Source organism: Macaca thibetana, chromosome 9 (genome assembly GCF_024542745.1).
Source record: "Macaca thibetana thibetana isolate TM-01 chromosome 9, ASM2454274v1, whole genome shotgun sequence".
NCBI classification, from domain to species: domain Eukaryota; kingdom Metazoa; phylum Chordata; class Mammalia; order Primates; family Cercopithecidae; genus Macaca; species Macaca thibetana.
Window position 1 is genome coordinate 24,353,920 of NC_065586.1, and position 24,556 is coordinate 24,378,475.

At 44.8% G+C, this 24,556-nt stretch overlaps 1 protein-coding gene across 15 annotated transcripts in view; it reads left to right on the forward strand.

Moving 5' to 3' along the window:
- KIAA1217 (KIAA1217 ortholog) overlaps positions 1–24,556 on the forward strand; it is an 839,027-nt gene that overhangs the window by 809,411 nt on the left and 5,060 nt on the right. For 8 of the 15 annotated variants that reach the window (XM_050804835.1, XM_050804834.1, XM_050804836.1 and 5 more), the window contains 9 exons: positions 2,928–3,055; positions 4,500–4,647; positions 7,392–7,833; positions 10,886–11,069; positions 14,798–14,961; positions 16,033–16,200; positions 19,724–19,843; positions 24,242–24,277; positions 24,427–24,504. In XM_050804835.1, the coding sequence (XP_050660792.1) occupies positions 2,928–3,055; positions 4,500–4,647; positions 7,392–7,833; positions 10,886–11,069; positions 14,798–14,961; positions 16,033–16,200; positions 19,724–19,843; positions 24,242–24,277; positions 24,427–24,504 (1,468 nt within the window). The remainder of the gene's footprint in view (positions 1–2,927; positions 3,056–4,499; positions 4,648–7,391; positions 7,834–10,885; positions 11,070–14,797; positions 14,962–16,032; positions 16,201–19,723; positions 19,844–24,241; positions 24,278–24,426; positions 24,505–24,556) is intronic. The other 7 variants (XM_050804837.1, XM_050804848.1, XM_050804844.1 and 4 more) reach the window with 5 other exon arrangements.

Genomic DNA, 24,556 nt, shown 5'->3' on the forward strand with positions numbered 1-24,556 from the left:
ACAAATATTTAAGGTGACGGATATCCCAAGTACACTGATTTGGTCTGTACAAATTATATGTACTAAATTATCACATGTACCTCAAAACTCACAACTAGTATGCGTCGATTTTTAAAAAGAGCTTATTTTTTAAAAGCCAGGAATTTCAACTCTGGAACACCAGAACAGCAATATCCCTCTTTCCTTCCCCTCTCCCTCCTCATTCTCCTTTTCCTCCTTGTCCTTCTTATTCCAAGCACTAGAATATAAGCCTCCTTGTGGAGACTTATATTCAACTCATGTTAGGTTGAATTACTGGTGAGCCATTCAGAAGGCAGAGAGATTAAATTTGGGTCTAAAACTATGACGAGATGGGCCAGGCACAGTGGTTCACACCTATAATCCCAGCACTTTGGGAGGCCGAGGTGGGTGGATCACTTCAGGTCAGGAGTTAGAGACCAGTCTGGCCAACATGGCGAATCCCCATCTGTATTGAAAATACAAAAATCAGCTGGGCATAGTGGCAGGCACCTGTAATCCCAGCTACTCAGGAGGCTGAGGCAAGAGAATCACTTGAACCCGGGAGACGGAGGTTGCAGTGAGCTAAGCCTGCACTCCAGGCTGGGTGACAGAGAGAGACTTTGTCTAAAAATAAAAATTAAAAATAAAACTATGAAAAGAAATTGGGTCTAGATAATTTCTACATGAAAATAATAATTAGTCTTCTAATAATAGTCAGGTGAAATATATTCCAACAAACTGGATGCTTCTTTTTAACAACACTAGGATGAAAAGCAACTTAAACAAATAGAATGCTATAAACTGTAACATCTATGAATATCTGACATTCTGTGGAGCGAAGCTGGTATTTCAAAAGTCATATTGATTACCATGTCAAAAATGTATTTCCAGCATTCATTTTAGCCCCATGTCTCTCTTACATTTTTGAATTAATAAATTTGAATTTTAATGTTTTATCTAAAGTAGGTATCATAAACATTTGCGTAGAAGTGACATTGTTGTGTACCATCGTATCAATACACATTTCTGTATATTCCACAAAGCTGTGAAGTTTAAGAGCCTCTGTATGCAAGGTTGTGAAATCCAAGAGGTATATTGTATAGAAGAGATGAAAACAGAATTCTAGGCAGGCTGACTTTGAGTCAGCTGACAGTCCCTTGCAGTATTAATTACACACCGACAGACATGTTGGTTGTTAACGGAACCAGGATAATATTTGTGTCTTAGCTCTTCCAGCAAAGCTTTGCAGGACTGGACACTGTGTCCAGTCAATGCAGGGAAGTCATTCTGTTTGGTTATGCAATGGAAAAGAACTTTTCCACACGAAGTTACCATATTTAGAGCCCTTCAGTGGGGTGGCACAATCTCTTCCTGTCAAGAATGCAATAGCTGTAGGAAGTTTCCCGCGGGTATGTTCACAGAACACTGAGCCCCTTTCCATAGTTCACAGACGTGGACAATGAGCAGATGAGGCTTTCCCCCTCTGGTCCTGAAGTAGCATCATTTCATCTGAAATGACCACAAGCAATTTTGGGTTATTTTTCATAACAGAATGAAAGACATGACCAAAAACTCCATCCCACCTCTTGCAGTGGAGGAATTTGTCATTTTCCCTGGGATCCTGTTGAATGCATGTGGCATCCTGCCTGAACCCCTCCCGCAGCTGCCATGTGACCCAGAGCTCTATCCACTTGCCCACCTAAGTGGAAAGGGCCTTCGAGGGCCATCTGTTTGCAGATGACGCCGTGCATTCCTTTTTCTCTTTCGGATGCTGGCTCCACACTCCGGGCTCCAGGAGGTGGGATCGCTGTTCACTTACCGCCCCCTAGTGGTCGCCATTTCCGAAACGGTCTGCGTTTCCGAAAGTTCTTTTTCCCTGCGTCCTCGAGAGAGATTTTTCTCTTTTAGATGTGTAGGTGTTTAGGATGGGGTTAGTAATGTGCCCAAGGAGGTTACTGTTTTCTCAAGGGTGAGACCTCGATCTCCCTCTCTTGGAGCTAGCATCCCCCTCTATCGACAGACACCACATCTGTCGTCATTTTTGTTTTCTGCAGTCATTTCTTCTCTTGGTAGCCTGGAGAAGAAAGCGCTCATCCTTGTTGATGGGACAATCAGTATAAACCAGAGGTTCTCATTTAGGGGCAATTTTGCTCGCCCTTCCCCAGGGACATTGGACAGTGTCTGGGTCTGGAGACATTCTAGTTTGTCACAAGTTGGGGTAGGCAAGGTTGCTACTGGCATTGAGTAGATGAAGGCCAGGGGGCTGCTGAACATCCTACCGTGCAGTTTCCTCACACCACAACGAAGAATTACGCGGGCCCAAAATGTCAAATGCTAAAGTTGAGAAGCCTGATATTAATCAATGTGGGCTTCTCGTTTTACTGCACCACAGGTCGGTCTCCCTCTCTTTCTCTCTCTCTCTCTCTCTCTCTCTCTCTCTCTCTCTGTCTTTCTCTCTCTCTCTCTCTCTGTCTTTCTCTCTCTCTCTCTCTCTCTCTGTCTTTTTCTCTCTCTCTCTCTCTCTCTCTCCCTCTCCCCCCCCCCACCCTCCCCCTCCTTCCACCTATCCCTCCCTCCGTCCCTCTGCTAGCATCAGCACCATTGAATATAAAGACTGGGTCCTCTGTTAGCCAGGCACAATCGTCCCTTGGGCCAATGTGGAACATTCCCTGGAAAAACCTCCTTGTACCTGCCTCACACCATTGCGAAATGTTCCCAGCCACTGTTAAAGATGAGCGTCCCCTCTCCACCACCACCACATGACAGGCAGGGGAGAGGCAGGGGAGGGGCAGGGGAGGGGCAGGGGAGGGGCAGGGGAGGGGCTGGGGCTCTATACAAAATCAGAGGCTCAGACCGGCACTCGGCCCCGCACTTCCTCTGTGAGGCCCGGTGTTCAGCTCTCTGTGCTGCTGTCCTTGCTCCCGCAGCGAGCTGGAAGACTTTGTTGAAGACTTGAAGGACTCCACGGCAGCCAGCCGATTGGTTACTCTGAAAGACGTGGAAGATGGGGCTTTCCTCCTGCGTCAAGTGGGAGAGGCTGTAGCTACCCTGAAAGGTAAGCTTTGTGCTGCGCCAGGGGAGGAGTCTGAACTATCTTTCCTGGGGTGTTTAAAAATCTGCCACGTAGAGAAGGATTCATTCATATATGCAAGTATTTATTAAACACCTACATGTGCCGGGCATTGTTCTGGGCACTTGGGATATCCCAGAGCACAAACATCCCCCTCTTCCTGGTGCTGATATTATAGTGGGTGCTGTAAGATTTCACACTAAATGATTCCAGTAACACTTTCTATTTGCTAGGCTCTTACAGTGCACCAGGATGCATGTGCCAAACTCATTAAAAACACAAGGTGGGAGGATCACTTGAACCCAGGAGTTCAAGACCAGCCTGGGCAACATAGAGAGACCCCCATTTCTACAAACAAAATAGCCACGTGTGGTGGTGCATGCCTGTGGTACCAGCTACTCAGGAGGCTGAGGTGGTAGGATCTCTTGAGCCTGCAAGATCAAGGCTATGGTGAGCCATCATTGCACCACTGCACTCCAGCCTGGCAGCCTGGGTGCCAGAGTGAGACCTTGTCTCAAAAAAAAAAAAAAAAAAAAAACCCCAAAAATAAAATAAAATAAAAATCCTGTAACCAGGCATGGTGGCTCATGCCTGCAATCCTGGCACTTTGGGAGGCCAACACAAGAGAATTGCTTGAGGCCAGGAGTTCAAGACCAGCCTAGGAAACATAACAAAACCTCATCTCTTAAAAAAAAAAAAAGTTTTTTTCTGGCCAGGTGTAGTGGCTTATGCCACTTTGGGAGGCCGAGGCGGGCAGATCACCTGAGGTCGGGAATTCGAAACCAGCCTAGCTAACATAGTGAAACCCCATCTCTACTAAAAATACAAAAATTAGTTGGGTATGGTGGCACAAACCTGTAGTCCCAGCTACTCAGGAGGCTGAGGCAAGAGAATTACTTGAACCCAAGAGGCAGAGGTTACAGTAAGCCAAGATCATGCTGCTGCACTCCAGCCTGGGTGACAGAGCGAGACTCCATCTCAAAAAAAGAAAAAAAAATTAATTAGCTGGGCATGGTGGTGTGCAGCACCTAAATTGTCCCAGCTCTACAGGAGGCTGAGGCAGGAGGATCGCTTGAGCCCAGGTGTTTGAGGCTCCAGTGAGCTCTGATCATGCCACTGCACTCCAGCCTGGGTGACAGAGAGAGACCCCATCAATCAGTCAAATTACAAAGTAATAATAATAACCCTAATGGTCTATTGGCTTTATCCCAAATACACAGACAGGAAACAGGCCTAGAGGAGCTTTACCCTTGCCCAAGGTGACTTTCTCCAATGCTCCTCTGTGCTCTTAACCCACTGCCACCTGAAGATGTGTGAACCGCCCTGTGGCTTGTGAACTCTGCAATTCTCTGTCCAGTATCGGAGTGCGGGATGAGGGTTGTCGTTCCGGCTTTTTCTCCTCCAATTCACCTGCTGGTTTGGCCTGCAGGAGAATTTCCAACCTTACAAAACAAGATGCGAGCCATCCTGCGCATAGAAGTGGAGGCCGTGCGGTTTCTGAAGGAGGAGCCACACAAGCTGGACAGTCTCCTGAAGCGTGTGCGCAGCATGACAGACATCCTGACCCTGCTGCGGAGGTGACCGGGCCCTTACCGTGCTGGGGGTGGCCTGCGGAGGGGTGTGCTGGGAAAGCGAGAGTGGAGGTTTGGGACTTCAGGCTTCTACCATGCTCCCAGGACATATCCAGTGTCCTGAGGAAAAGCCCCAAGTCCTTCTCACGCTTGAACTTTTATTGCAACATGGCTTGAGGTTCTAATTCTTCAACACAGGATTGTTAGGTGGAGCCCATCCTAGGGTTTAAAATTAATAGACACAATAGACATTTTTTTAAAATCATCTGAAAGGCCAGCTGTGGTGGCCGCTCAGGAAGTAGAGGCAGAAGGAGCCCTTGAGCCCAGGAGTAGGAGGTTACAGTGAGCTATGACTGAGCCACTGCACTCCAGTCTGGGCAACAGAGAAAGACGTCATTTCTTTAAAAAAAAAAAAAAAAATCATTTGAAGGTGGGTTTTTTAAAATAATATTTTGAAGTTGAAAAATTGAAATAGTTTATTCGCCTCCTTCACTTCAGGGGCATAGATAAATTCAGTTCAAAGAAATGTAATAGAAGTAAACAAAGTCTTTCTTAAGTGACCTCCTGAAGGAGTATCTGTGAGATTGTTGGTCCTGCCTAGAAAAGAGAAACAAAGCCTTTTGAGTGGCTTGGGCCAGGCTCCCTTACTAAAGGTAAACCTGCTCATCAAAGAGGTCACAGTGGAGTAAAGACCAAAAGAAATTCAGGACTTTCACTGAAAAGAAAATTTCAGGCCGGGCACGGTGGCTCAAGCCTGTAATCCCAGCACTTTGGGAGGCCGAGACGGGCGGAACTTGAGGTCAGGAGATCGAGACCATCCTGGCTAACATGGTGAAACCCAGTCTCTACTAAAAAAATACAAATAAAGAGAAAAAAAAGAAAAAAAAAACTAGCTGGGTGAGGTGGCGGGCGCCTGTAGTCCCAGCTACTCGGGAGGCTGAGGCAGGAGAATGGTGTAAACCTGGGAGGCGGAGCTTGCAGTGAGCTAAGATCTGGCCACTGCACTCCAGCCTGGGCAACAGAGCGAGACTCCGTCTCAAAAAAAAAAGAAGAAAGAAAATTCCAATACTCCACACTCACTGAAAACACATATGCATGCAAAATTTGTGTTGCCAAAAGCACCTTCACTGGCCAGGCACAGTGGCTCACGCCTGTAATCCCCGCACTTTGGGAGCCGAGGTGGGTGGATCACTTGAGGTCAGGAGTTCGAGACCCTCCTGGCCAACATAGTGAATTCCCGTAGGAATTATAGACAGTGGCGTGCCTGTAATTTCACCTACTTAGGAGGCTGAGGGAGGAGAATTACTTGAACTCAGGAGGTGGAGGCTACAGTGAGCCAAGGTTGTACCACCGCACTCCAGCTTGGGAGACAGAGCATGAAGTCACCTTCATGGAGATGATTATTGAAAATGGGAACGATCACTGGTTGCAGTGGTGCGTGCTTGTAATCCCAGCTACTCAGGAGGCTGAGGCGGGAGATCCCTTGAGCCCAGGAGCTCAAGGCTACAGTGAGCTATGATCACACCACTGCACTCCAGCCTGGGTGACAGAGCAAGACCCCATCTCTACAAAAAATTATTTTAAAAATGAGCCAGGAAGGATGGTGTGCACCTGTAGTCCCAGCTACTTAGGAGGCTGAGGCCGGAAGATCTCTTGAGCCTAAGAGTTTGAGGCTGCAGTGGGCTATGATTGAGTCACTGCACTCCAGCCTGGGCAACAGAGAGAGGCCCTGTCTCTTAAAAGAAAAGAAAAGAAAATGGAAGAGATGGTTAAGGCAGAATGATAGGGAAAGGAGAGAACAAATCCTCGGGGATCTTTAAGAATCTAAGGGATTGGGGTAAAAAAAAAAGTAAACAGCAAAAGAAAGAGCAGTGAGTAGCAGAAGAGTTATAGAATGCAATGGTTTTGTTCAAATGAAAAAAAGTAATATAATACAAAGGGGATGAGGGCCTAATTAAAAATTAGAGGTCAAGTACCATGTTTGACATTGTCTCACACATAACTTTACAATCTTAATGTTAGTCCTAACAGCAGGCCCTGAGGAAGTCATTAGCATCACCATCGTCATCTCCATCTTCATCATTACATTTTATGCAAAAGTACCTGAGGCTTAAAGAGGCGAAGTTCTCAACGTTATATACAATATTAAATAACTGATATTCAAACACAGATCTGACACCAGACACCCTTTTCCACTATATCATGTGTAAGGTGGGGAGGGATATATAGCTTCAAATGACTCCAAACACCAAAGGAAGTTGAGGAGTAAACATGACTGTTAGATTTGGAGTCACTGTGTACCTTGTGGCAAGACTTGGCTGAATCCAGGTAGGGAAGCCAGTGAGCAACAGGCTGAGATACAGAAGAGCAAACAGAAGGAATTAGAGTGAGGGCTGCCCTCCCAAGATGCTTGGCAGTGAAAGCAGGAGGGAATAAGCAAACTTTTGGCTTAGAACTAAGCGTATTTGAGGGCTGCATAGGCCAGAATCGGGTGGTGGAGGAGTTAAGAGAGGCTGATGTTAGACTCATGGCTCATTTTCTTCTACCCACCCCCAAACAATGATGGAGTGGCAAGGGTCTGAGTACAACAGCACCAGCAGAAAGAGATATTTCCATACAGGTCCCTAAGCAGCTACTCTGAGCTTTGGGATGTGTGACTCTCACCTGGCTTTGGGATGACATAGCTTGCAAGTATGCCACCATGAGAAAGTGGCATGAGGGTTAATGCTGCTGTGCATGGTTTCTCCTAGACATGTCACTGACGGGCTCCTGAAAGGCACGGACGCAGCCCAAGCCGCACAGTACATGGCTATGGAAAAGGCCACGGCCGCAGAAGTCCTGAAGAGCCACGAGGAGGCAGCCCACACCTCCAGCCAGCCCTTCCACAGCACAGGTGCCCCTGGCGATGCGAAGTCAGAAGTGGTGCCTTTGTCCGGCATGACGGTTCACCACGCACAGAGCTCCCCTGTGGCCATCCAGCCCTCGCAGCACTCCGTGGCCCTGCTGAACCCTGCTCAGAACTTGCCTCATGTGGCCAGCTCCCCCGCCGTCCCCCAGGAAGTAAGCCCCACCCTGCAGACATTGCAGGCTCCGCAGTCCCCACAGACACCCATGAATGGGTCTGCCATGCAGAGCTTGTTCATTGAAGAAATCCACAGTGTGAGTGCCAAGAACAGGGCAGTGTCTATCGAGGTAGAGTCCTATTTCCATTTCTCATAACCCCATAAAGGAGTCTGATACATGGGCCTTTCCCTCAAAGCATTTATAGGCCGGATGATGACATAATTGTGTAGGGATCAGAGACAGAGTTTTGGAAGTGGAAGTGGGATTCAGTGGCCAGGTGAAGAGATAGGTCATCTGGTTTCAGAGAAGGATGAGACATCTAGCCTGTAGGAAGGTGAGGCAGTGGTGTGCTGGTAAATGTTTAACAACCAGCTCTCTGGTACCGGCTGTGGTGGGGGGTAGGCGGGGGGGGGGCTACTCTATGTGTGGCATTTGCCAATTTCCATGGTGTAAATATCACAACCATGGCTGATTTCAAGTTACGACATGACACCACTGCTGCTGAAGTTGGGAAGAGATGTGACAATCAGCTATCTGGGCCAGGACAGCTTCAAGCACTCCATTGCGGTGAAGGCAGCCTGAGGAGGGTCTGCAACTCATGTAGACGATAAGTGGAACCTGGTTAGCAGGGGAGGGTGGTGAGGACATTCTAGGATACTAACATGCTGGATCAAAGTCTGGGACCATGACTAAGCCTGTCTAAGTGGAACAAGAACGAGGACTAAGACTGGGGAAATGGGCTGGAAACTGACTTGAGAGCTTGAAAACCAGTCCATGATGTTTGGAGTTTATTTGGAAGGTGTCAGAGAAATGCTGCAGCTTGAATCCATGATTTTTTTTAAATGGCATCTTCTGGAAATTAATCTAGAAACAACATACAGAATTGATTGAGGTGGTGGGTCTAGAATTAAGAGAGCTGGATGAGAAGTTACTGTAGTCATCTAAGAATGAACGGTAGAGCAGTCAGAATGAAAAGAGAAAACTAGGTCTTAAGATCAAATGACATGAGGCCATGTGTGGTGGCTCATGCCTGTAATACCAGCACTTTGGGAGGCTGAGGCAGGTAGATCACTGGAACATGAGTTCAAGACTAGCCTGGGCAACATGGCAAAATCCCAACTCTACCAAAAAAAAATATACAAAAATTAGCTGGGCGTGGTGGCACGTGCCTGTAGCCCCAGCTACTCAGGGGGTTGAGGTGGGTGGATCACCTAGGTCCAGGGAGGTCAAGGCTTCAGCGAGCCAAGATCCCATCACTGCACTATAGCCTGGGTGACACAGCGAGACCCTGTTTTAAAAACCATGAGATCAAATGACATATTACATTTTGAAATATTCTTTTTATCAAGGGCTGGTATCAATGCTCCAATAACACATTTGGCTTTTCTACTTACCTTTTTCTTCTTGCCACGTAACTTTTCCTCCACTCATTTGCTTTATCCCCAGCAACCTTGTCCTAACCCTCCTGCCTCTACTGAAAATCACCAGTGGAGAGCTCAGGTTGGGTATATCAAGACGACCTGGCAAAACTGCCACAGCCGCAGTCACAGCCTCCAGGCCTCTGAACACTAGGTGGTTTCTGTCTGTCCCAAGGGCCCTGGCTTGCCCCTAATCAGAGCCAGCTATTTAAAAAATGCATATCACAAGGGTACGGAAATGTGATTGACGGAGTGTGATTCTATTCCCAGTACCTAGTAGGGCAGGGGAGGAAGAGACATTGGCAGACCCGTCACTTCAGATGTCTTGCCACTTTAAACATCTCAACATTTAAAGGATGTCAGTATGATGGCACTCTTATTTAACAAATCTCTATTGAGGACCCAGTGGGCATAGTGATCATTGTGATGTGTGTGTTTTACACTTTGACGGGAGATATGAGTCATCTCTGAAAATGCCCTGATCCACAGGTATGGAGGCCTGGGTTTTTCTGCCAGATCTGCCACTGACAAATGGGGTGAGCATTATTCATTCAACAGAGATTACCGAGCCCGCTATGTGCCAGGCCCTCGTAGGCTCGGGGGAAAGCCAGTGAACAGAAGAGACAAAGTCTCTGCCCTCAAGAAACTTACCTACTTGTAGCAGGAGACAGAAAAAACGTATACGCCAGGTGGTAATCAATGCTAGGAAGAAAAAATAAAAGAGGGTTAGAATGGTGGAGGTGGTGGTTATTATTTATATGTAATGAAACTTGGGCAAATTCTTCATCTCACTGGACCTCAAAGTTCCCATATGTTGATTCAATGATCTTTGCCAATTCTTAGGTTATGGGGTTCCACTAATCTTGGTGTGAATTTCCACCTGGCCCTCTTGGAATTATTAATGTGCTAGTTCAAAAATCGCAGGAAAATGTTCTTTTAAAAAGTGTACAGATGTTTTAAAATGCATTTTATGTATAACTCTCTGTTGTAGAACTTAAAGGAGCTTATGGGTCATCTAAATAATACCTCCTCCCTCATTTTATAAGACAACGCGACCCAGAGGGCATATAGCAATTCCTTGATAGAAGTGGTTCTAAGACACAGGATTTTTGTTCTTAGTGTTGTGGGTTTTGATCATTTGCTTGGACATCTCTTCTATAATGAAAACTCAATTTAAAAAAAATTTTAGGCTGGGCATGGCGGCTCATGCCTGTAATCCCAGCACTTTGGATTATAGACTCATGTCTCACTCAAGGCAGAAGGATTCCTTGAGGCAAATTGTTTAAGACTAGCCTGGGCAACATAACAGACCCCATCACTATTTTAAAAAAAAGAAAAAAAATTAGCCAGGTGTGGTGGCTCACATGTGTAATCCTAGTTACTCAGGAGGCTGAGGCAGGAGGATTGCTTAAGCCCGGATGTTGGAGGCTGCAGTGAGCTATAATGACGCCACTGCACCGCAGCTTGGATGACAGATTGAGAGCCTGCCTCTAAAAAAATAAATCTTGGTAGTAGAAGAAATACTTTTAAAAGCATGTTATTTTAAGTTCAGGGGTAGAAGTGCAGGTTTGTTACATAAGTAAACGTGTCATGCGGGTTCGTTGTGCAGATTATTTCATCACCCAGGTCTTAAGCCCAGTACCCATTAGTTATTTTTCCTGATCCTCTCCCTCCTCCCACCCTCCACCCTCTGAAAGGCCCCAGTGTGTGTTGTTCTCCTCTATGTGTCCATGTAAATTTCTTTACCTGCTATATTCCTCCAGAAAGCAGAAAAGAAATGGGAGGAAAAAAGGCAAAATCTGGACCACTATAACGGGAAAGAGTTTGAGAAGCTCCTAGAAGAAGCTCAAGCCAATATCATGAAGTCAATACCAAATCTGGAGATGCCGCCAGCTGCAGGCCCACTGCCAAGGGGAGATGCCCCAGTGGACAAGCTGGAACTTTCAGGTAAGGTCCGGTCCCACAGCAGGAACATATGGAGGTACATGGCCTTGGGTAAATATGGTGCCATCCACAACAGGACATACTCATCAACAGAACCAATGTCTCAGTTCTTACAAATCTTATAAAATGTAAAACCTGGAAGAGCAAATCCTCTGGTGTTCCTTAGATCTTTAATAGTATCTCTTTTTTTCCTTTCTTTCTTTTTTTTTTTTTTTTTTTTTTTTGAAATGGGGTCTTGTTCTGCCACCCAGGCTGGAGTGTAGTGGTATGATCATAGCTCACTATAACGTCCAACTACTGGGCTCAAGCAATCCTCCCACCTCAGCCTCCCAAGAAGTAGCTAGGGCTATAGATGTGCACACCACTGCATGTGTCTAATTTTTTTTTTATTTTTTGAGAGACAGGTTTCTCACTGTGTTGCCTTGGCTGGTCTCGAACTTCTGGCCCCAAGCGATCCTCCTGCCTCAGCTTCCAGAGTAGCTAGAATTACAGGCTTGAGCCACACTTGATTTCACTACTACTGTTTTACCCTAGCCATAGAGAAGCTGAGTTCTGTGTTAGGATTCTAGAATAATGGCCAATAAAGGAAAATTTAAATTCCTAGTATTTGCGTTTTCTATGCATTTGTGATACTGCACCGCACGAGCTGGGAAAATATTAGGCCTGTATTTAAGACCAGAGCTTTTTGTATGCTTACAGAAAGAAAATGGTAGCTTTTATGAGCTACCAGGGGATATTAGATCATAAGGCAAAATTGCATTTTTTAATCAAAATTATTAGAATATATATTTAACCAACTCAACTATGGAAGTTAAATGCCAACCTGTCAATAATAATGTAACTTCTAGGAATCTCAACCTATTAAATATTCCATCATTTACAAACCATGCGTCTTATTCTGATCTTAAAATTATGGACCCAGATGTTATTTTACTTGCAGCCTAATGTCTCCTCAGTGTCACATTCCACAGTGCCTTATCCAGCAACTAAAATTAATTTGGAAAGGAATCCCCATCTTGACTTGCATGTCAAGAAACATTAAAGTGGATTCCATTTATAACCACTATAGAGTCATCCCTTGGTATCCACGGGAGATTGGTTCCAGGACTCCCATCGGATACCAAAATCTGAGGATGTTCCAGTTCCTGGTATAAAATGGCATGGTATTTGCATGTAACCTACTCACATCCTCCCATATACTTTGTGGGGCCAGCACACCTCAGCTGTGTGACTCCACTGCCTGCCTCCACGTACTTTCAGTCATCCCTACGTTACTTATGATACCCAATACAATGTCTACACGTTACTTCATTTGTGTGGATTCAACATAGTACTTGGCGCAAGGCAAATTCAAGTTTTATTTTTTGGGATGTGGAGGGAATTTTTTTAATACATATTTTCCATCTGCAGCTGGTTGAATCCACAGATGTGGAACCCATGGATGCAAAGGACCACCTGCACCTGTCTCCTCCCCAGTTTTCATCCAGTTCATCCCCTAAAGCTCCACTCACTGCAGCCCTCCCCCTCCGTCTGTGCTAAGAGGCTTTTCTTATGCCTTTCCCCACCTGCCAGTTGTGTCAGGTCTGTCTAGGGTCCTGGGCCGGGCAGCTCTTCTCACACAAAGGTGACTTTCCTCCCACAGTTCCCATGGAGAATTTCTGATGGAGAAAATGCCCTAGCTCATCACACTTTTTTTTTTCCTTTTTCTTTTGAGACTGAGTCTCACTCTGTCACCCAGGCTGGAGTTCAGTGGCATGATCTTGGCTCCCTGCAACCTCTGCCTTCTGGGTTCAAGCAATTCTCCTCCCTCAGCCTCCCAAATAGCTAGCATGACAGGCACCCACCACCACACCTAGCTAATTTTTGTATTTTTAGTAGAGACGGGTTTCACCATGTTGGCCAGGCTGGTCTCGAACTCCTGACCTCAGGTGATCCACCCACCTCGGTCTCCCAAAGTGCTGGGATTACAGGTCTGAGCCACCGGCCAGCTCATCACGTTTTTATCTTGCCTAATTCTGCTCTCTCTGCTGCATTATTAATTTTGTCATAGAATCCTCTGATGTTTCATACAGGTCTCATAACTGTTCCTTCTCATGACTGAACAACAAAAACATATTACATTTTGTTCACTTACCTCATTTTGGCTCTTGATTCTATCCAATTTTTTAAATTTGCATAAATCACTTTTAAAATTACTCCCCAAGGTATTTTGACTTAGTTCAAATGTTCTTGTTTTTTCTTTTTCAATGCATCTCTGACTTGGTCTCAGAAACAGTCCAGTGATGGACAGGCTACCAGAAATGTGTGAAGGTAGCATCCGTGACCTGTAAACATTAGTTTCTGCCATTTTAATTTATTTGTCATGGAATTATCATTTTTAATGTATTTTTATTTATTAATGAGGCAAACTTCTAAGTGTAGAGTTTTAAATACCATTTGTATTTCCCCTTGTGTGAATTTTCTGACTATTTGGATAATGGAGGAATATGGATAATGATCGAAAATTGATAAAGGCCGGCATGGTGGCTCATGTCTGTAATCCCAGTGCTTTTGAAGGCCAACGCGGGAGGAATCACTTGAAGTCAGGACTTTAAGAGCAGCCTGGGCAACATAGTGAGACCCTATCTCTACAAAAATTTTAAAAGCAGCTGGGCGTGGTGGCGCACACCTGCAGTTCCAGCTACTCTGGGCTGACGCAGGAAGATTGCTGGAGCCCAGGAGTTTGAGGCTGAGGTGAGCCGTGATGGCACCACTACACTTCTGCCTAAGTGAAAGAACAATACCCCGTCTCAAAAATAAAACAAAAAAGGCTGGGTGCAGTGGCTCACACCTGTAATCCCAGCACTTTGGGAGGCTGAGGCACACAGATTGCTTAATCCCAGGAGTTCAAGACTAGCCTATGCAACATGCAAAACCCTATCTCTACAAAAAAATAAAGAAAGAAAAAAATAAAGAAAATTAGCCAGGTGTTGTGGTGCACACCTGTAATGCCAGCTACTAGGGAGGCTGAGGTGGGAGGATCACCTGAGCCCAGAAGGTCAAGGCCTCAGTGAGCCTTGATCACACCACTGCATTCCAGAGTGGGTGACAGTGAGACCTTATCTAAAACATAAAAAAATTTTAAAAATTGTGTTTAATTAAAAAAATCAAATCTACTTCCTCTCCAACTTTGTTCTCATTTGCATTCCATTTTTTCTCTGGCCCTCCCTAGGCCAGATTCTACTGTGACATTGACCTTCAGCAGAAAACCCTCTTGCTGATGCTATTTTTTCAGACTGAGGGATGAAGGCTTTGGAGGCCAAGCAGGGGGCTATGGATTTGCCTTTGGGCTCCAATTTTTTTTTAATCTATCCAAGTACTACTCAGCTTTTTTACATAACAAGAATATTATTTAATAATATTAATAATAGGTAGTACTTTACATAGCATTTACATTAAGCCAAGCTCAGTATGTAAGTCATTCAATCCTAATGACACCCCAAAGGAAAGTTTATTATAATACGCATTTAACAGATGAGAAAACTGAGACTGAGAGAGGTTTAGTAACTTGTGCAGGGTCTTTTTGGGATTTAAATCCAGTTGCTCTTTAGGGTCTATACACTTAATCCTTGCTCTATGGAGAGAACAGAAAATTTTTAAATCAGATTGCATTGAGTTTGTAGCAATATACCAGACTTTCTGGATGTTTTCTTGCAAAAAGATTATTCTTGCAATGGTGCACTGTTTTCCAGAAGATTCTCCAAATTCAGAACAGGACTTGGAAAAGCTGGGGGGAAAGTCGCCCCCTCCTCCTCCCCCACCTCCTCGTCGAAGCTACCTGCCAGGATCGGGACTCACCACCACGAGGTCAGGCGATGTGGTCTACACCGGCAGAAAGGAGAACATCACCGCTAAGGTCTGATAGGCTAAGCCCTGGTAAACTGGCCTCTGGGTTCAGATGATACCCTTAGACAAGGTTCTGTCTGTTAGAACATAAAAAGTAGTGAGGCAGAGAATTAGTGACTCGACCACACAAGATCCCCAGGAAGCACCACAGGTGGGACCGTGGCAGCCAGTATGATTGGACTAGACCCAGACCATGAGTTTCATCCTTATTTGACTTTTAGCTGCAACAATATGAAACGCAACTCACAAGCTATTTCGTATGTGGGCATCATAAAATTGAAAATGAGGGTAGGAGGGGGAAACAAAGATTATCTTCCAAAGGTAACTGAGGTGAGCTGACACTGTTGTGGGAGTCTATACAGAAAGATGTTCAATGAGCTTTAGATTCCACTTAACTAGCGAAGTGTTAGCTTTTATGTTAAATGTAAAACACAATTTCCAAAGAGATGGAGTATGGGGGGGTCCTTTCATGAGGACTGTATTAGTCTGTTCTCAGGGTGCTGAAAAACACATGCCTGAGGCTGGGTAATTTACAAAGGAAAGAGGTTTAATAGACTCACAGTTCCATGTGGCTGGGGAGGCCTCACGATTATGGCAGAAGATGAAGGAAGAGCAAAGGGACTTCTTACATGGTGGCAGGCAAGAAAGAGATTGTGCAGGGGAACTCCCATTTATAAAACCATCAGATCTCGTGAGACTCACTCACCACCACGAGAACAGCATGGGAAAGACCTGCCCCCATGATTCAATTACCTCCCACCTGATCCCTCCAGTGGCACATGGGAATTATGGGAGCTATGATTCAAGATGAGATTTGGGTGGGGTCACAGCCAAACCATATCAAAGACACTGAATGTTGAGGAGTTCCAATTATATTATCATTATTTAATCCATTCATCAAAATGACAACTTATGCAAACACAAACCCAAACTAAATGCAATGGGATAAAATAACCTTTCAGCTATTTTCTCAGCTAAGATCTAGGAAGCCAGTGTTATAGGCAGTGAGGGACCATCTGTCCCTTTTTCGCTAGCACTTAGGAGATGTTAAGCCACTATCCATGGTTTCAATCTCCCACAGGCAAGCAGTGAAGATGCTGGACCGAGTCCACAGACCAGAGCCACAAAATGTCCAGCAGAGGAGCCTGCTTCAGCCTGGACCCCATCCCCACCCCCTGTCACTACCTCCTCCTCAAAGGATGAGGAGGAAGAAGAAGAAGAAGGAGAAAAAATAATGGCAGAACTCCAGGTATGTGGGTGCGGTGAATGACATTGGCTCCTTGCCTCCTGCCTGGGTCTCTCCAGCCATGGTACTTACAGATTTGTTAGCGAGAGGGCCAGGAAAGCGCATGGACTGGGACCATAGAAGCTGTGTCTTCTGGCCTTGGCCTTTGCTTTCCCAAGACGGTGCTGAACAAGGCTCTCAGGGTGCCTAGGTGATGTGCAAGGAATGACCGTTTCACAAAACAACTCACGCTTTCCTAACTCTGGCTGGTAGGATTGACTCTCCTTTCTTTCCATCTTAAGAGACTCTGCTTCATTTCAAAAGCAAGTAAGATAAGGATTAGAAATACCAGCCATTGTCCTGTCTTGATAAGGACAGACTGAAGCACACGTTAGGTGGGTTCCCGTTCCTTGGCTTTACCACTTAGAACCACTGACCTTGGATTGTGGACTCAAGGCCAATGACTGGCTTCCTGTGGTCCATACCAAGTCCCTGTTCAATATCAATGTCATCTTTTCAGATATTATGAAAAGCTGAATTATTTTGTTTTCCATTTTCCTTGGTCTATTTGAGAAATGATACTGTATTAGTTTTAGATATTTATTTTTTAACTATGACATAGTCCACTCATAGGATGAAGGATGGGGTGCCAAGGCTGTGCCCAAAACTGATCCCACATTCCCATCATGGACATGATTCTACCTCAGGTCTATATCCTGAGAACTTGTCTCATCAGAGACATGTACACAATTCCTAGAACAAACTTTGTGTAGAATATTTCATTTGCCTCATGCTTCTTATAGGATTTTTCTGTCAATCAGATAGTTGGAACACCAGCACCTTGAGGCTCAAAACCATGTTAGCTTCTTACCAGTGTACCAGTGGCTTCGTGCCAACCCATAAATTTTCATTTTTTCTTTGGAGTAGGAAGAACTTTCAATCCACATTATTTTCACTGCACTTGTTCTACTCTGGTTTCCATGGTAATAACTGCCAAAATTGAGCTGCCTGGATTTTGCAGGGAAAACAGAACTGCTGGTTGAATTGTCACATTCGTGAGCCCTTTCACGCTTCACTAAAACTCACAGACTAGCCTGGGACATCCCCACAACCAATCAGGCTATTTGCAGGTTTTTAGAAGGCTTGGATAATTGTTTTCATAGGAACCACAGATTTATAAAGCTGGTATCTTTCAGGCTTGTGGGTAATTTTTTACACCTCTGTAAGAGAAATACTAAATATGTTGCAGCCACTTACAGCCCGCCACTGAGGGACACTTTTCTCCATTGAAGTCTAAATATTTGATGCCCTTTTTGACTACTTTACAGACATTGGCATATCTGGCTTCATGCCATATTCTTGGTGGTTAGATAATAAGAGTGGTGGCCAGGCGTGGTGGCTCACACCTGTAGTCCCAGCACTTTGGGAGGCCGAGGTGGGCAGATCACCTGAGGTCAGGAGTTCGAAACCAACCTGGCCAACATGACGAAACCCCATCTCTACTAAAAAATACAAAAATTAGCTGGGCATGGTGGCAGGTGCCTGTAATCCCAGCTACTCAGGAGGCTGAGACAGGAGAATCACTTGAATCCGGGAGGTGGAGGTTGCAGTGAGCCAAGATCATACCACTGCACTCCAGCCTGGGTGACAAGAGTGAAACTCTGTCTCAAAAAAAAAAAAAAAAAAAAAAAGTGGTGAATGAAGTACTCTAACCTTAACTCAACCAAACCCTGTTAGCCCTCTGGCTGGGATAGAAACCCAGCCTGCTAAATCAGCAACTCGGTCAATGGCCTGTGGCCATAATGCTTCTCTTATTTCTGCACCTTCTCAAGGCAGGACAAGGAGCAGCTGTGGCCCCTTCTAAGGACAATTGTGCAACCACTTTCTGTGCTCCACATCTCCAGGCATCAGAAGAAAAACAGGCTCTGAAATCGAGGGCCAATAGCTCAAAAGGAGATGGCAGTTGGCATTTGTAAGCAGCACTCTGAGTAAGCGGATAAACCAAACACATCCAGGGCATGCTAGGACTGGTGTGACTAAGGAACAGCAAGGAGGCCAGGTGCAGCAGAGACAGGGGAGCAAACAGTCTGGAAAAAAAGGCCAGAGAAAGTCCCTCATCAGCCACCTTGAGATTTTAGGAGCAGTGATGGAACGTTTACTGAAGGAGGACGTGTATTATTCTTTCTGCCGGCAGAGATATCTCCAGATGACAACATTTGACATAAAGAAAACACTAGGCAATTATTTAGGCTGATTCATTTAAATACGTGGTCTTTCGCCAGGCACAGTGGCTCACACTTGCAATCCCAGCATTTTGGGAGGCTGAGATGGGCAGATCGCTTGAGGTCAGCAGTTTGAGACCAGCCTGGCCAACATGGTGAAACCCCGTCTCTACTAAAAAAACTACAAAAAATCAGCCAGGCATGGTGGCGGGTGCCTGTCATCCCAGCTACCTGGGAGGCTGAGGCAGGAGAATTGCTTGAACCCAGGAAGCAGAGGTTGCAGTGAGCTGAGATCTCACCACTGCACTCCAGCCTGGGCGACGGGGCGAGACTCTGCCTCAAATAAATAAACAAACAAATAAATAAAAATAGTTTTTAATCCTAGCTGCACATTAGAATTATTTTGGGAGTTTAAAAAAAAAAATTCCTACAGCTCAGAGATTCTGATTTGTGTGTTCTCTGAGTGGGGTCTCAAGAGTATTTGAGAACAACAGTATTTTTTTTTTTAACCTGGGTGGTATATAGCCTGGTTGGGAACCACTGATGTCCATAAGTTTGGGTCCCTGAGTTAACAGTCTCTCCTCTCATGATCAGGACATTGCCCATATGTCAGCTTCGTTTTTAGCCCTGTAGACACCATCTATGTCTGTACTTTCTCCCTTTGTCTGAGAACTGGCCTCCCTGACTTAAATTCACAAGAGCCAACTGTTGGCTCTTACAGTTTTCAGACACAAATCTCCAGGGTGCAGGCAGCTCCTAGGCCACTCGGAATGACATCATTGCTTAAAAGCATCACTTTATTCTCAATGAGCCTCAGAACGCCCTGGAGCGCGGTAGTACGTATTTCAGAGAAGGATTGCTTAGAGTACTTTTATTCTAAGACTTCAAGGTTTAAAATGTCTTCTGAGCTTTTGCTGTATAATTTCAATAAAGCTCATAAAAAAACGAGGAGGAAGAAAAAAGAAAGATAGTTTTTTGTTTTAATTTATTTACATATTGAGCATTTTTTAAAAGTGAAAGCAAGAAGCCCTCTTAAGTACCAATTTAGGTTCACCCCAGATAGGCAGAAAAGGGAGTAGTGTCTATTTTATCTTGGCATTCCCCAAGAAAGGAAGGCAGCCTTTGCCCCAGGCTCAGCCTCCAAGCCAGCTTTGTCAACATGAGAGAACGTGGGGAGCAGGATTTCAGGGTGCTGCCTCCCTGGCCTAAACCTGCCTGCAGGAGCCGGGCTGGGGTCCCCAAGCGTCCGGTTGTTCCTGCCTGTTTCTGTCCGTTCTCCTCAGTACCCTTGGATCCCTGTTAACCTCAGTATTTTAATTCCTCAGGCATTCCAGAAGTGTTCCTTTATGGACGTAAATTCAAACAGTCATGCCGAGCCATCCCGGGCTGACAGTCACGTTAAAGACACTAGGTCGGGCGCCACGGTGCCACCCAAGGAGAAGAAGGTAACGTGGCAACTGCACATTTGCCACACGGTTGGGAGTCCTTCCTTCCTTGCTCTGACACTAACACGGCTCTTGTACTCGACCTTTGTCCCCTCTGTCTTTTTTCTCTCTCTTTTTTTTTTTTTTTTAAACTAATGGAGACACAGGTATAGGTTAAAATCAGAGAGATCTTGCTCAGGTTTTCAGAGCAAACACTGTGTTCCAGCCCACAGCACACAATAGTCTATGCAGAATTTAGACACTATCTTCCCAAACTAAAGAGTATACACCTGTCAGTACTTTCTAGAACAACTCTAGAAAGAAATATATAGAGACAGCAACCAAGTATTTAGTAGTTTTTCTAATTTGTAACATCCTTTGGGCAAAAAAGAAAAACAACTATCTATGTTTAAAAAAAAAATTAGGTAAAAACCAGCCGGGTGCAGTGGCTCACACCTGTAATCCCAGCACTTTGGGAGGCCGAGGCGGGTGGATCACCTGAGGTCAGGAGTTCGAGAACAACCTGGCCAACATGGTGAAACCCCATCTCTACTTAAAATACAAAAAATTAGCTGAGTGTGGAGGTGGTCACCTCTACACTCAGCTACTCGGGAGGCTGAGGCAGGAGAATCGCTTGAACCCTGGAGGCGGAGGTTGTAGTGAGCTGAGATCACACCACTGCACTCTAGCCTTGGCAACAAGAGCAAAACTCTATCTCAAAAAAAAAAAAAAAGTAAAAACCTTTGATTTGGGGAAGAAAATGCATGGTAGAAAGTATCTACCACCACACACAGGTGTAACTTCATGGAAACATACAAATGTGTATTTGCACAAACGTCCAAGGATGCCAAACAGAATTTTTGCTAAGTATTATCCATTTATAAAGTATACCTTCCAAGATAGTAAGTTCAGTATAGTTTTAGTGTTAAAATATATGTGTGACGCCAAAAAAAAGAATCCAGGCTCTGAAACAAAGTCTGCTGTCATTGTATAAGTACTCTAGGGAAACGACCATGGCCTGAATGTTTGAAATGCAACTTTAAGTTGCACCTAGAGCATCTATGATTTTTAGATATAGAGACATCCTACTTGAATTAAGCCTGCATCTAAACTTCAGGTTAAAAAGCTTGCAATGACCAATTCAAGGCCTAACATTTTTCTCCAGGGACTTATCTTTCAGAATTCAAAGATTCTAGCTTTCCTTAAACAAAGTTAAACTAATCAGATGCAAGATAGCCCGATAGCTACTACAGATAGGTACCTCAGTCCATGTATGACAGCTCAAGGAGGTAGATGTTGTATCACAAAACTGAAAGGCTATTCTAACACAACAGTTCAAGAGACACAGTTTTGGGCTCCCAGCTCCCAGCCCACCTTGCCAAGGAGGCCAACCCACTTCTCCTTGCCTCATAGCCATGATGGCGCCCTTGTGTAAACTCTCTGCCACATAAACTGACATGTGACACTGTTAATAGGGGGAAGAGAATCTCACTATATACCAAGGGGGGTTACTGTTGATAAATGTTTCTCATGAAGAAAACCTAGCCTGGCCTGGTGGCTCACACCTGTAATCCCAGCACTTTGGGAGACCAAGACGGGAGAATCACTTGAGGCCAGGAATTATCCAGGGTGCTTACTCTGGATAATTAATCTTAGTAGATTAACCTACTTCAGAATGACCATGAGTATCAGACTTCTCTTATCCCCAATTTTGGGTCCTTATTAACCTCTTCCAGGGCTGAGTGTTTATCCTTCCATAAATCAGATGTTTTCTTAAGCATTTTTTTATCCTGTCATCACTGAAACTCCAGCCTAGTTCTTCACTTGTATGCAATTTTCCTGTAACCCTGTCTCTCATTTTGGTTTATTGTCCATATGCCTATTGGATGCTTTTCCAATTGTCTTCATAATCCAAATCTCAGGGCCTATAAATACATATTAAAGAGGCATAATTACCTTTCACGCAGAGTCTTGACTAAGAAATCATCGTGAGTTTACGTGACAATTACGACCAAGCTCATGCACTTGCTTTGATACATTAATTCATTTTTTTGTGGCCCAGTGATAAAAAACATAGGTCGTGTGAAAACCAAACTTCACATTTCTATCCTAGTGACTTTCCATTGGAGCATTTGTGCTACTACTCAATTTTAAAATACATATATTATGGGGGGGGGTGTGGTTGAAATTTATTTATTTATTTTTGAGACCGAGTCTCGCTCTGTCACCCAGGCTGGAGCGCAATGGTGCAATCTCAGCTCACTGCAACCTCCGCCTCCCGAGTTCAAGCGATTCTCCTGCCTCAGCCTCCTGAGTAGCTGGAATTACAGGGGCGTGCCACCATGCCTGGCTAATTTTTGTATTTTTAGTAGAGACAGGGTTTCACCATGTTGATCAGGCTGATCTCAAACTCCTGACCTCATGATCCACCCACCTCCACCTCCCAAAGTGCTGAGATTACAGGCGTGAGCCACCACACCTGGCCTGAAACGTTTAATGATGGGAATGGCATGGGCCATGACCAACCAGAACAGACGCCAGCCCTAACCCCCAGTAAATAGACCCCGAGAACATCTGCCACATATGTGTCTTTAGATCACATTCCAACTCCATCTGCGATTCAGGGTCAAGTTCTCATTCGGGTCCTGGCATGATACGCTGACTCCATATCTGGAGTTGTAACCTTAGGCTGAAACCTTATTTTTTTTTTTTATTTACACGTATATATTTTTTGAGATGGAGACTTGCTCTGTCGCCCTGAAGGCTGGAGGGCAGTGGCATGATCTCAGCTCATTGCAACTTCTGCCTCCCAGGTTCAAGCGATTCTCCTGCCTCAGCCTCCCGAGTAGCTGATATTACAGGTGCCCGCCACCATGCCCAGCTAATTTTTGTATTTTCAGTAGCGATGCAGTTTCACCATGATGACCAGGTTGGTCTCGAATTTCTGACCTCAAGCGATCCACCCACCTTGGCCTCCCAAAGTGCTGGGATTACAGGCGTGAGCCACTGCACACAGCCTATTTTTACTTTTTATTTTTGTGTGTATGTGATGGAGTCTTTGCTGTGTTGCCCAGGCTGTTCTCGAACTCCTGGACTCAAGCAATCCTCCTGCCTCAGCCTCCCGAGTAGCTGGCATTACAGGAAGCTCAATTATTTTTCTTCTTTAAAACCTTTTACTTGACATAGTCATTGTTTCATATTTTAAATTTAAAAGCCCACAAAAGAAGCCCTGTGGTTCCACTGCAGCAGCCGAATCACTGCACTCATTTGGGGGCTTCCTGGGGAGCAAGCAGAAGTAAAACAGGAGGTATTTGGTGGCTCGTGTACCCTGTACTTCGCGCAATATTTCCGTGTGATTAATTCTGACTGCGTTGTTTGTGTGTCATTCCTTGGGTGTGTATGAACAGTCTTTCCATTCTTAACCAAGGTCATAGGGTTGCTCTGGGTTGACTTTGGCTGGGCCCGGGTGTTCGTGCTTTGTGTTGTCATTGCTTTAACCGTAGCCTTCATGGGAATTGTGCTCCATCCTGCTGTAATGAACCACCTCAGCAAGAAGAAAGGGCAGCAGTGCCTTGGAACCGACAAGGCATCACTAGTGTTAGTGTTATGTCAGGGCCTGAGGCTACTGATACACCCTGGGAAAGGCCAGGCCTCCAGGTGAAGCGCTTTGAATACCTGGGTCCTCACCACTGGATCCTTCAATCCTGAATCTTGGTGGGACCCTAAGACATGTATCTTCACTCTACACTGGGAAATACAGAGAATGAAAGCTGAGTCGTGATGTCACCGTCACCAATTTAACCTCAAATATCTGCTTTGTGAATGTTTAGGTTATATTGTGACAGCATGATGGCTATGAATTGAGGTTATATTGTACCAGCATGATCACTCTGAATTTGGATTTGATCATCTTGGCTATGAGGCATGTGAAGGTGATTCTGACACTTTGACACCTACAGTATAAACCGCATTTCCATTTGTCATTTGATCAGGAGAAAATAATGTTTTTTCATCCCAAAATGCCAAACCCAACCAAGGCAGATGTCTTTATAGGACAATCTCCATAATAGAAGCAGAGAGAGGACCGAAATAACAAGCTGTAAGGGAAACTAAAATTCCCCTGGGCTGGCTCCTAAGTTTATAGGCAAGAAAACTGAGGCCAAAGAAGTAAAGTGATTTATCTAAAGTAACACAGTTTAGTGGCAGATCTGGATTAGAATCAAAACTTTTCTGTCAGCCCACACATTGTGCTTTTCACAATTCTTCAGGTTTTCGATTCTGCTAGGCTCACAATCTGATGTTGAAAAGAGGACATGTTAGTAATGACTCTGTCCCTTTATTCTCTTCACTACTCCCCCACAAAATTTTAAATTCTTGAAATCTTTTGCTAATTGAGATTTTCATCTTGTGCAAACACAGGGCATTTTTGGCAGTTGGAGAACAAAGCAATCCAAGGTAAACAGCTCTAGGCTTTGGATTGGTGTGTAACAATTATGCGTGGCCCGCATGTCTTAGAAATGTAATTAAAGGAACGGTTTAGTTATAGTCCACTTTTGGGGGCAATGTGGTTTTGTGGAGTAACATGTCCTACACTGTTCTACCAGAATTTGGAATTTTTCCATGAAGATGTACGGAAATCTGATGTTGAATATGAAAATGGCCCCCAAATGGAATTCCGAAAGGTGAGTTCACCAGATCTGTTTTCCAACCGATACCATGCACATTAATTGCCTG